The 12,556-nt window shown below is 41.8% G+C and overlaps 2 protein-coding genes and 1 long non-coding RNA gene across 5 annotated transcripts in view; 1 reads left to right on the top strand and 2 right to left on the bottom strand.

Annotated features, from left to right (window-relative positions):
* Positions 1-999, top strand: part of LOC111256860 — a 1,825-nt gene extending 826 nt beyond the window's left edge. The window contains exon 3 of the long non-coding RNA XR_002677176.1: positions 700-999. This is a non-coding gene — a long non-coding RNA (uncharacterized LOC111256860). The remainder of the gene's footprint in view (positions 1-699) is intronic.
* Positions 1,000-4,083: 3,084 nt separating this feature from the next.
* Positions 4,084-5,692, bottom strand: LOC101786939 (probable calcium-binding protein CML22). 3 transcript variants are annotated; one of them, XM_004960237.4, is made up of 5 exons: positions 5,427-5,666; positions 4,981-5,211; positions 4,710-4,909; positions 4,437-4,611; positions 4,084-4,363 (listed from the first exon to the last, which is right to left on the bottom strand). In XM_004960237.4, exons 1-5 carry the CDS (start codon positions 5,491-5,493, stop codon positions 4,248-4,250), a joined length of 789 nt encoding a protein of 262 aa, XP_004960294.1. In that variant the 5' UTR covers positions 5,494-5,666; the 3' UTR covers positions 4,084-4,247. The 3 variants fall into 3 exon arrangements, with proteins under 3 accessions (XP_004960294.1, XP_022680672.1, XP_022680673.1); XM_022824937.1 differs by having other exon boundaries at positions 4,084-4,611; positions 5,427-5,692; XM_022824938.1 differs by lacking the exon at positions 5,427-5,666 and having other exon boundaries at positions 4,084-4,611; positions 4,981-5,410.
* A 470-nt stretch (positions 5,693-6,162) lies between these two features.
* On the bottom strand, positions 6,163-12,055 carry LOC101786546 (T-complex protein 1 subunit zeta 1). The gene is made up of 15 exons (XM_004960236.4): positions 11,773-12,055; positions 11,186-11,249; positions 10,859-10,994; positions 10,027-10,178; positions 9,890-9,937; positions 9,705-9,797; positions 9,258-9,364; positions 8,758-8,872; positions 8,591-8,677; positions 7,843-8,047; positions 7,665-7,759; positions 7,174-7,242; positions 6,953-7,060; positions 6,735-6,853; positions 6,163-6,624 (listed from the first exon to the last, which is right to left on the bottom strand). The coding sequence occupies exons 1-15, from the start codon at positions 11,904-11,906 to the stop codon at positions 6,549-6,551; spliced, it is 1,608 nt and encodes a 535-aa protein (XP_004960293.1). The 5' UTR covers positions 11,907-12,055; the 3' UTR covers positions 6,163-6,548.
* Between the last annotated feature and the right edge of the window lie 501 nt (positions 12,056-12,556).

Raw genomic sequence — 12,556 nt, 5'->3', positions numbered from 1 at the left:
AAACGCTGAAGATGAAAAGGACAACTGAAAATTCATTAGAATGAAAAGACAAATGAAAATCATAGAGTGAAAAGGACAGCTGACACTTTCTATTTTACAAAAGCAACTAAAGAAATATTGAGGGGTTCCCCTACATCCATTAGAGTGATGGAAGAGGAATCATCTTGATCCTAAATCTTACACCATTCTAGTTATGAAATGCCACTATACAAATATTACATCCAAGTATATTTCCATGAACAAGTGCATTGGAATTAGGTAGTCGCTCATGTGGAACTGCATAGTGATAGTAGCAACTGTAGCTAAATGCAATTCTGAGTGTAATACTGCAGGAAGCAGTGAAGGTAAGAACAGAAACCTTTGGACGAAGTATTGCTAATACTGTACATAACTAAGGACAATCTTGCAAAGAGAAGATGGCAAGGTAGTACCAAGTGTTGTTTTTGCAATGATGAAGAAACGGTGCAACACCTATTCTTTGATTGCCATTTAGCAAGATGCATTTGGAATACAGTTTTCTTTTCATTTGGAATTCAACCGCCTGTTAGTGGTCCTAATATGCTGGGTTCTTGAGCTAGAGATTATCCCTAGAAAGATAGAAACCAGATGATTGTAGGAGCTGTTGCACTATGCTGGGCTATTTGGTTGAATAGAAATGATGTGTTGTTCAAAGGAAATACCACTAACTCCTTTTTGCAGGTAATGTTCAGAGGGACTTATTGGGCAAGAGCATGGGCGATGCTATCTAAGGAGGAAGAGAAAATTGATTTGAAGAAGAACTGTAGCAGACTTGAAATTACTGCTTTGGATTTCTTCCATAAATATGGATGGAACTTTAGGAGAAGATTGATGTCTTAGGCTGTCTGGCGTCAGGGCAGATCTTGAAAGGTTTATGTGCTGATGGCGTGGGTCTTTCTTCAGTTTACCTGGAAGCTGTCTCTAGATCTGGGACCTTGGTCTGTTTTAGTTCGATCCTAAGAAGTATCACAGATCTTGTTTAGTCTTGTCTGAACTCCGTTTTGGAACCAGACTATAGACCTAGGAGCTGTTTTAGTTCGATCCTACCTTGTTTAGTCTTATCTAAACTGTGTTTTGGCTCTAGTAGTTTCAGGAGCAGCCTGAGAGCTGCTTGTTTTGTGTCCAGGTTGTAAGTTGGTGGCTGTAGACATCCAATTAAGGATGATCGAGGCCGGACAATCTTCCTTAATCTAAAAAAAATCAGAAAGATAACATCATGTATTTTCCAACTTTTGTTTAGGTCCATGTTCAGTTATTGCATATGGATGATACTTAGGTGACGGGTAAATTGGTGTATTTAGACAAGCAATATTGTTTTGCTCTGATCAGTACCTATCGATCCACCAAAAAGGTTACCTCGTTTTAGAAAGGAAGTGATGTTTGCTGACGATATTTTTCTACTTGGAAGAGATAAGTTGGATTTGCAGATAGGGGATGGCAAAGTGCTGAACAAAGGTGCAGGCTCGTGTCAGCGTCACCATTACATGTACTACGATGGTGGTATATTTCCGGTACAATTCATTTCTGCTTTGAGATTAAATTATTTGATTTCTTTTTATTTTGATTTGCATGCCTACACATGCTGTTTTCTAATATTAACAACACAAATATTGTAGTGTGGTTTTGGAGGGGCAGTCATAGACTTGGAAGGAGATGTTATTGGAATGGTACATAGTTCCATAGATTTCATACCTTCTTCAACCATTCTCAAGTGCTTGCATCTTTGGAGGACATTCAGGTATGTTTCTGTTTTATTTCTATTTTCTATAATATTGCTCAGCCCTCTTTGAATATAAGCCTTTTGTTAGTTCATGGTTTGTAAAAGGCTAGTTAGGATGAAACTGTGTTTTGTCAGCACCATGTTGACCGAACAAGCTCTAAAACCCTGTAGGAGCTCATATGAACAAGTTTTTATAGGTTTTTTTTTCCTTGGGTTGGGCGGAGGGGTTAAATCAAAAGACACTTTGAACTTTGTAGGCTTATATTCAAGATCGAATTATCTGGTTTTGTTTGGTATACACACGTCTGTTTGTAACTTTTGACTACTTGGTTGAAAATGTTTGCTGTCATTTGCCTACTTTGGAATCTAATAAATAATTATTTGGTATAGTTGTGTCCCTCGGATCCATCTTGGGATGAAGTGTCTTGGCATCAAATGTCTAAACCTTGTCAGTAAAGAGAAGATATCTCAGAAGTATCGTGTTGATGCTGGTCTTATCATCGTAGAGGTATTGATTGTCCATCCATAAGTAGAACCATTTTCTCATTTTTTTTTAAATATTTATTTTTTATTGTTATGCATAAGGAGTTATTTATTTCCATTGAAGCGTGGGTGTCAGGAGGATCTAATGCTGAGAAACTTGGTGTTAGGATGGGTGATATTATTCAAGCTGTGAACGGAGAATGCATTGCTACTGCAGTTCAGGCATGTGTGCATTATAGATTAATTATGTTCTCTATAAATGTTATGAAAATAAGTCCTGTTTCATGCATACTTTATGATGATGACATATTTGGTCGCTGTTTTTAGTTGGAGCATATGTTGCTGGATATATGCAGGGACCATTTGGAAAAGGAATTGGCTGTGATTCTGACGTGGATGTAATGGTAGTGGTAAGTCCTTTTAGATATCATATTCTTTTAGAAACTTCTAGTCAAGATCTCACCGTGTCGACAATGTCAATGTCGTAAATAACTTGCATTTTTGTGATCGGAGGGAGTAATTTGATAGGAGCACGTAGAAATCAGTAATACATATACCTGAACCCTGACCTAGGCTATCAATCTCCTTTTAACTATTATTTGGATTACTGTTACTTTTTCACTTTTATATCTTTGTTAGTGGCTCAGGCTTTCATCTCCATCGTACACCAATTTGCTTGTAACAAGCTCTGTGGTTGTTGTATGTCTTTGACATTGAAATAATCTTGTTCCAGATGTTTATCAGCCGCACTAAGTATTCTATTTAAATTTATATTTGTAGCTTGCTGTATTCAACACCACGAAACGCGTCTCTGGCAGAATACAGTTAATGGCAAAACTGTCTCATGATGCGGAAATCATCGCAATAGCTATACATCTCCTTTCAACTCTAGACCAATCTCTAGCCCAGTAAAGAAAAGAAGAAGAAGAAACATCTAGTCCAATATCTGTCAAAGCATTTTAGTTAGCGTTTTCTTTTGGGTGGGGCTGACGCTCCAGCATGTGGTTTCGTTTCTAAAAATCAAAGTTCAGAGTTATAGACATGATAAAACCTAGCACTCTTGCGCAGTCAAGTGAAGTTCAATTGTTATATAGGACTCGTTGAGTTCTTAGCGATTCTAGTTCAAATCTATGCAGATCATGGTAAGGTCCAGTTTTTCTGAGAGGAAACATAGTTCGTCTTCAATTCTATGATTGGGATATACAATTGAGAAAGAAAATGCTTATAGGATAACATTGACATAGATTATTCGTCTAGCAAATAGTTTACTGTTTAGGTGAATACCCTATTTCTGCAAGAAGTTTCTACCTGATTCTAACATATAGTTTACTGTTTAGGTAAATACCCTATTTCTGCAAGAGACCTTTCTACCTCAATTTGACAAAGCTGGTCCAGGCAAGTTAATTTCCCCACATTAAGCGTGTCTGTTCCAACGCATCTTTGTAGTGCTTTGCCTGTCTTTTATGTACGCCAGTTGACTCCTCTGATAATCTTTTTTACTCTGGGAACAGATTTATCTTTTTATATGCATTGATTGTAAATTTTGACTCGCATGACAATCCCTTGGTTGAGAAGTGATAATATTTCCACTCACATGCATCTTCAAACAGGTGGTGACCAACTTGGTGAGAAATGAAGTTTGTTTAGTCGTCTCCTTGAAGGACTTGCACTTTTGTGTAGTGCTAACGATGCATGAATGTGGCTTTTTCTTCCCTTGGAAAAGATAGGGCTCTCTTAATCAAACATTTGTCATCGAATCCTATAAACCCCTGATTTAAGTCATGGTTAGGCTCTTTGCACTGCTGCTAACGTATTTACTTTAAGAGCCTATTCGGGTGGTTCTTCTCTCTTCCACACATGAATTTCTCCAAAATCCGAGTGTTTTTGTATTTATTGCATATAACAGTACATGAACCATCCGATCTGGAAAGGATAACACCACCACAAGTCACCCTTTGGTTTTGAACCTAGCTGGACTTGCAATTGGATGGTCATCGGTTAAAACGGAGGCGAAAAGGAAGACACGCTAGGGAGAGCCCTCGTTGCTTGCGTCGTCTTCGGTCTCGTGGCCTGCCCATCTGATTATGGAGTAGAGGAACTCCTTGAGGTTCACCTTCCCGTTCCTGTCGATGTCCATCTCCTCTGCAAATTAAAATAAACGCAAGCAGAGAGAGAGAGGGATGAAATGAATGGCAGCTGGAGTAGAGAGTGGTACTGAATAGCTGCGCCGTGATGTGGCTGGGTGTCCTCTCCTGGTGCGACTCCTCGTTCATCCTCTGGGTGACGTCTTTCCTCTTCATCTTGCCGTCGCCGTCCTTGTCGAAGAAGAGGAAAGCGTCGATGAGCTCGTCGAAGACGTAGTTGAGCTTCGCCGACTCGAACTCGGAGACCTGAAGACCTTCCACCATTGAGGACGCACGATGAGCTAGTCCTCATCGATCGCCATGGAAATTGTAGAGAAAAAGGAACAAGAAGGAAGAGCACGTACGCGTCGCGTGACGTCGGGGCCGAAGAGCAGGTACATGAGGCAGAGGAGGACGACGAACTCCTGGAACTGGATGCCGTTCCGGCGGTCGATGTCGCAGTAGCGGTGCACGTCGTCGGCCTCCTCGTCGGACATCTGGACCTGGAGCTTGCCCAGGCAGCGCCGCAGCTCCTCGTTGTCGATAGTGCCGTCGGAGTTCTCGTCTGCAACGCAAGCTCTTGAGACCTCCGCGTTGCAAAAATGCAGGCGTGCTCAGAAGAGGGGCGTCAATTACCGTACTGGTCGAAGACGTCCTTGATGTCCCGGAGGCCGTCCTTGAAGCGGGGCAGGCGCATGGTGATGCTGTTCACCGACCGGAACGTCCGCTGCCGGGACCTGGCCCGCTCCCGGAGCGCCGCCGCCACCTTGTCGTCGAGGTCCTTCTCCACTCGCCGGCGCTTGATGGGTTCCATGCACATGGAAGCCACTATCCCCATCGCTGCAACTGGCCGCCGATTCAGCTGACCTACTCAACGGAAGGAGGAAGCGCAAGCCTTTGTGACCTTGTGTTGCCTACACAACATACTAGAAACGAACTGCATAGCATTCACGCCTTTGTGTGGAAAATGACTAGATCCCAGAGACCATAGGTGAACAGAGAGTGGCTATTCTTTTCAACTTTGACCGCGGGAAACATATATAATTTTCACATTTACCAAGGAAAAATAGAAATTGTGTCACCTGAGAGAGAAGAAGGGATGGAAAGCGTTTCCGCCGCCTGCTGAAGAGTTTGCGTGCGAATCGCCATGATATGAACGAAGCCGCGTGTGAGCAATCTCTATCAGACTGCAGCGCCGGCAGGAGGCGAGGCAGAATCTGATGCCATGGCTCAACACTCAACAGCCTGGACGTGATAGCTCCTCCTGCAGTTGCCTCTTGGTTGGATACTCGAATGCCTTTTCAACCTTCCTTCCGTAACCACCTGGAGTAATTCTGAAGAAACGTCAGTTGCTCTCATCTTTCCGGAGAGAATATATCCTTTCCATTAGAGAACTCCAGCGACAGCCTCAAATATCAAGTGGGTTCTCTGTCCTTTCCATTTTGTTAACATCGTAAAAGTGTCTCTAACTCCAACAATAGCCCAAAGGATAGAGGATCCTAGAAACCCCAGGAATGAAAGGTGGAGGAGGGAATTTAGAGGTCTCCCTAAAATAGAGGGTGGAGTGTCTCCAACTCCAATAATAATCCCCAAGGACAGAGGACTCCCTAAAGACCTCCACAGAAGAGGCTTCTAGGAAGTGAAGTAGAGGACCTCCCGGAGTGCTTTTTTTTAACTTACCCTCTCGTTTTTTTTAACTTACCCTCCAGTAGGGAGTAGAGTTGCTGCCTGCGGATAAGCTGAGCCAGGCGCCACGTTTTCGGTCACTAGTTTATGGTAAACAATTGGCTCCGTCCAGTAACACCGACAAAACTGAGTGATAATGAAATGAAGTTCATCTAAGCTAGCAATATCAGCGTATGATTGAGATACAACCACCTTCAAAAATTCCTACCACCGGCCTATACAAGTAGAAAAAACGAATCATACAATTCTCCCGTGCAGCAGGCCTCAATGACATCCCAAGTTGAAATATAAGCACGCAGTAATCCCAAGATTGAGGAACGGAAGAAAACAGAAAAAACAACACTTGTCACAGAGAATACAAGTGCAACCTGCTACGTGAAAAGGGGCGATTAACTGGAGCCCCAAATGTATCTATCACTCAGGTCACGACTAAGCACAAAAACAAAAAAAACGGGGGGAGTACAATAGCCAAACAAAACCCATGACATCTCATGATCTCAGCTAGGCGGTGACAGTATCTAAGTCGGTTTCCTCATGTTGCGGCCTGCCCTGATAACTTCATCCACCAGCAGCAACTGAGACGCAATGATGGGTCTACAGCAAAGGGGGGAAATCATTAGCTAGCTGCTAAAACATTAAGGATGTTTAGACAGCATAGGCTATAAAAACATATAGCCACAAAAACTGATAGCTGCATCACATACCCGGAGTTTATGATTTGACGCTTTACAGAGTAATTATCGAAGATGCCTTCCATTTGGGGATCAATTGGTTCCCCTGAGTGATGGTTCAGTCCCACGACCAATCCACGGTCGTGCTCGTTCTTAAAAAAATAACAAAAACAGTCAAGAACTTCCTGACTTCAAAACTTAGAAAAAGTCTAACAGAAATAGGGGCAACATAAAAGTATATGTTCACATACCTGGAGGGAAACAATGACATCTTGGGTATCTAGACCAGAGTTTTCTGCTAAGGTCTTGGGTATAACAAGAAGAGCTTCCGCAAACGCTTCCACCCCAAGTTGTGCTCGCTGTTGCCAAGATTACGATATTAGCCAGCAGTTCATTTTTTCCTTGGGAAAAAACCCAGCAGTTCATGTTGCAGCAGTAATTGTAAAGCATATCGTTGGTTTAGTGCACTTACTCCTTTGACGGTCTTCTTCACATTGTCAAGAAGATGTTTCTTTGCAGCAACCTCAAAAGCACCAGCACCCTACACTTGCACAAAAGTGATGAAAATGATAAGATAAACAGTTGTCTTTTACAGAAGCCAGGGTCTGAGTGCTCAATTGAATCCAAAACAAATACTTATACCTCAGGACTGATGGAAAAAAGTCAATGGTGTCATATTTAAGAACAGAGGGAATCAAACAAGAAACAATACAGGTTGCCCACGATAGTAAACAGGATGTGTAAATCAAGGCAAGTGCACCGGAAAATTGTGGAGTGAACACCACACAGGTTGCAAATTTAATCAAACTCATCATTTGCACAAGGGTATTGAGTTATCAATAACACCCAGAATTAGCAATTGATTTTTTTCAGAGTCAACAATGGAGAATACATAAAACCAAACCCAGATATGTTTAACTAATGCCTCCTATCCTTCACAATGGAGAAAAACACAAATCTTACCAGCACAACTGCTTCATCCTCAACTGTATTCTTAACAGATCTTAGACCATCACGGACAGCATCCTTGATTTGTGCGATGGTATGGTCATTAGGTCCTGGATATGTTAAATTTACATTCAGTGCACAGCTAAATAAGGGTATCAGAAAAGGCAATACTGTTTCTCAACAATAAACTAACCTTTAATCAGTATAGTACAAGAGAGAGGGTTTTTTACATTCTCCACAAATGTGTACTTTTCTTCTCCAAGAACATGCTCATAGACAAGACCAGCCCAGCCAAGACAATCTTCAGTCAAGTCATCAACTGAATTGACAGCTTCACCTCCACATGCTAGCACAAGCCTCTCCATATTCCTCCTCTTTGCTCTTCGAAGAGCGATAATCTGTACATGCAAAATCATGTCAAGGATGCCCCAAACAATAAAATGGATTTAACAGCATAGATCATGCTATTAACAAGCTTTCCATGCAAAGAGTTTACTCTCAAGTAACAATAAGTTACATTGTGGAAAACGGTCTCCAAAATGTTTAACCCATCAATGTCTTGCAATATATTTGTTAGGATAGAAAAATTATAAGATGAATATCTTGCAACATTTTATATTGCCCTGCCACATAGTATGTGGAGACTGAAATCAAAGTTTAAAATAATTAGATTGCATGCAACCTAAAACATCAAATCTTGGTACAGGAGAGAATAATTGCCAGGTCACTATCAAGCGATAACCTCACATTAATACATGGACATTTGTTGATTTTTCAATTGTTTGCCAGCACAATTAACAGCACAATTTAACCAGCCAACACCTAATTCAACTGTTAACTTCATGAGATCCATATTATTAACTGAAAACCTAGAACTATTCGAGGTTGAAGATAAATATTTGGATCTTGGAACCACCATGAAAAAAGTCAGAATAGATTACCCCTGCTCGAGCCAGGAGATCCAGGGATGGAGGGTCAATGCCCTTCTGATTGATGACCACGAAGTTTTTGTCGCCTCCAGCACAAACCTACATGCCAAGAAAACATGAAGAATGAAACCCTATACTAGTATATTGAAAAGTTGAGCTCTGGTTACAAAACAAATTACCTTGTTTTTCAACTCAATGATCCGCTTGACACGTTCATCAACTTGGCGTCTCTCTGCAGCAACCATCTTCTCTCTTTGGTCTGCGTTTGAGTAGAAAAATCCCGCGTTGATTTCGCTGAAAAATAAACATGTCAGTCAAGCAGTTGCCTTCATCAGTGCATGAAAAACAAAAACTATTTCTAAGCAGCTTGTAAGCCAACTTATTGATTTGGCTCACGGCATAAAAGAAACTGAGAGCTGAAGTTTAAAGTAAAGCATTAAAACTTCACATAACCGATCATACAAAACAGCATTAACACTTAAGTACAGATTTAATGGTTCATTCCAACAAAAGCATAGCCAGTGGTCTTCATGATACATAATATATGGACAGCTATACAGATCACACAAAAAAAATTTCTCTGCACACCCTTCTCATATTTTTGGTGCAGCAAATTTCAGAATAAACAAGCCGCACTGAAACGAAATATCAAAAATAACACATTATTACTGGTATGCACCTTTTCTCATATTCTAATGAAACATTGCAGGTCAAGATGTAACAGTTCTCTGCCCTGCGCTTCATGTCCGGGTGCCGGGAACCATGGTCCAGAACCAGACCCTCAACCTGCAAGAATATCAAAGCAGAAAGTTAAATATTTGACATCCCATCCAGATATAAACTTATACTACCTCCGTCCTTAAATATATGACGTTTAGGACAAGCTAGTTAGTTAAAAAATGAACTAATTTGCTTGTCCTAAACGTCATATATTTAAGAACGGAGGGAGTATTACCGTATGTTAATCCAGATTTATATGCATGTTGATATATTAACTAGAAAATGAATAAGCAGGGAGCTGAGTTCACAAGCTGATGTCTAAACAAGATTGGTGAATCCATTTTATAAACGGTACTATGAAATTCAGCGCAATGCCATATATAGTAATGAAAACTGAAATTCGTACCAGGCGGGTGTCAACATCAAATTTGTGACGCATGTGCATTATTTCGACCATAAAAAGATCGATGGGCTCCTCTGGTTTGCGAATGCATAGAACCTATAACAGAGTTACACAAACAATTCAAATATGCTTAAAAATGAAGAGATGCAGAAAAGTTTCCATAGAATATCTACAAGAGACAAACGTACTGCATTCACAACAATATCCGTCAACTGATCAGCCAATCCTTCGTACAACTGCAATATAGAAACTCCATGTAAAACTTGAAGGGGAAGTGGTACCCAGGTAAGTTTCTTATGCTGTGACAGATGAATGAATGTAATACCTTTGTCCTAAGAGTTGTTCTTGCGATCATTTTCAAGGTATCTCTGTCAGGTTCATCACCAATAACAACTAGTGTCTTGAATTTCTCGAGAAACTCAAGTGTTGCTCGCTTAGCAACATCAAAGCCATCAACCAAAAATCTTGGATGAGTACCTACAAGAATATCAATTGGTTACTGTACCATTAGAAAATAGATAATTAGCACAAAAAGATACAGCTTCATCCTATAAGGGCGTCTTTCCTGCGAATAGGGCTTGTGGGAACTTTTTGGCTAATTTGTAAGCCCGGTAAATGCACAGCAAGTAAAACACAATGAGCTGCACAAGAATTTCTAATAAGATTTTGACTGCATGTACTGAGTTCTAATAAGATAAAACAAATTATTAATGGTGGGCAATGCATAATCACATGAAATATGTAGATAATGTGGTATCCCTAAGCCATTAACTAGTACTTCACCCTCATAGGAGCTTTCTTTTACATGTGATGAAATGAAGATGCATACCTATGCTGCGCACGCATTTTTAGCCTTGATTCAATAAAAAATGTGTCAATTCAGGAATTCCAACCACAGCCTGGATTAACATTATCCAGAAAAGCTGACATCAAACCTAAACTTGTACTACCGAATTGCAGCTATATCTGACAGAAGTGTAAACTGTAACTAAAGAAAATCAACGTAGGGGCAAGATCACCAAATAGGGTTGTCCATTGATCCCTAAATGCCAATAGGACATCTCAAAGACAACAAACAGGCTTCTTAAAGCTCAAAATTATATCAGTGTACCAAACCAGAGAAGTAGTACATGTGTTCTAAAACAAAATAACCAGACCTTCATCGATGCACCGCTCAGACTGCTTCATTAGCTCCCCAATGAAAAGCACGGTAGAGGTCGTGCCGTCACCACTGGTATCATCCTGTGCCGTGGCCGTCCTCGCAATCATGATGGCAGTAGGGTTCTGAATTTGCTGTAAATAAATAACACAAAACGTCAAAAAACACAAGACCAGAGTGCATAGATCATCAAGATGTCAAAAGAATGTTCAAGTTCTGAATTTGCTGTAAATAAATAACACAAAACGTCAAAAAAAAACACCACCAGATTACATAGAGCATCAAGATGTCAAAACATTGTTTTTTATGGAAGGTAAAGCTGTACCATTTCCCTCAAGAGGGTATTCCCGTCCTTGGTCAGCTTGAGGTCACCAGATCCACCAACAAGCCTGAGCAGTACAAACAACAGCAAATTAAATTCAGATACAGCAACCAAATACAGTTGATGAAAAAGCACCTTGTAGAACAATAGTTCAATATGCCCGAACCACTAGCTAATTATCAATGGCAGCATATCAAATCAGAACCCCCTGAAGCATTACCAAAATTAGAACACATTTGCGCTCTAAATCTGAATAACTACCACCAACACCAAGCCATTCTCTTACTGATAAACAAATGTATTACTAAAAGGAGATCCAAGAAGAAAATTCCCGCACCCTATTTCAAATCTATGGAGTAGATCGAGGGGGGACCACCGACCGAGCAGCAAAAAACAAAGGGACACGTCTCAAATCTACAAGTGATCAGGTGCATCTCTAAACCTAGACCCATTCCACCGCACGAAAATGAAGGATCAGACTATAGCAGAGAAGAAACCATATGCTCCCGCGAATCTAGCAACCGCCCGCGCGTGATCTGGCGAGCGGCGGTGGCGGCGGGAGAGGGGAGAGGAGGGAGCGGGAGTTTTACATCTTGATGGTGCCGTTGGGGCCGAGGTTGGTCTTGAGCACATCCATGAGGCCCTTGGCGGCGTTGATGTTCATGTGTAGCGCCGCCGACTTGTTGAGCACCTCGGCGTTGGGGTTCAGCACGCGGAGCGACATGACTGATGCCTTGCCTCGCTCGCTCGCTCCCCCCGGAGATCTCGCCGGCGGCGGCGGCGGCGGGGAGGTGTGGGGAAGGAAGCGCGAGGGCGCGAGGCGTGGGGGGGAGGGGAGGGAAGCGGAGCGGGAGCAGTAGGGTTTTGTTGGGCGAATGCAGTGTGGGGCACTGGGAGTTTGTTGTTCGGGAGAGGTCGAGACGGCGCTTGATGGCGGCGGAAGCCCACGGGCTGCGATGGGCCGTGCTCTCTGTTGTGGGTGGGAGAGGCCGGTTGCACGAACAAGTGGGCCTCAGCCCATGGAGCCCCTCAACCTCATTTGTGAGTGCGTCTCATTTTCTTTTTTCCTCCAAAAAATGCATCACGTCTTTTTAGAGCAGATAGCGTCACACTGCTACATTAGCTACGATGAATAATCGCACATGCTGATATGCATACGATCAAATCCACGGGTACATCAAGAATCTAGGTTTTGGGTCGGTGATGCGTTTGGCAGAGATTCCATAGCTAATTTTCTACTAATTCCAGCAGAAGTCTATCAAAAGAAAAAGAAAGGTGATTATCTGCTGATTCTGTAAGGTGATTCTCTAAAATGAACTAAGAGGAGGGGAGCTGGAAAACAGTAGCTTCTCCTGATTATGTGAAGTGATTCTT

Source organism: Setaria italica, chromosome III (assembly GCF_000263155.2).
Source record: "Setaria italica strain Yugu1 chromosome III, Setaria_italica_v2.0, whole genome shotgun sequence".
Classification (NCBI taxonomy): Eukaryota; Viridiplantae; Streptophyta; class Magnoliopsida; order Poales; family Poaceae; genus Setaria; species Setaria italica.
Note: the sequence above shows the minus strand (reverse complement) of the source record. Positions and strands in the feature narration are given on the sequence as shown.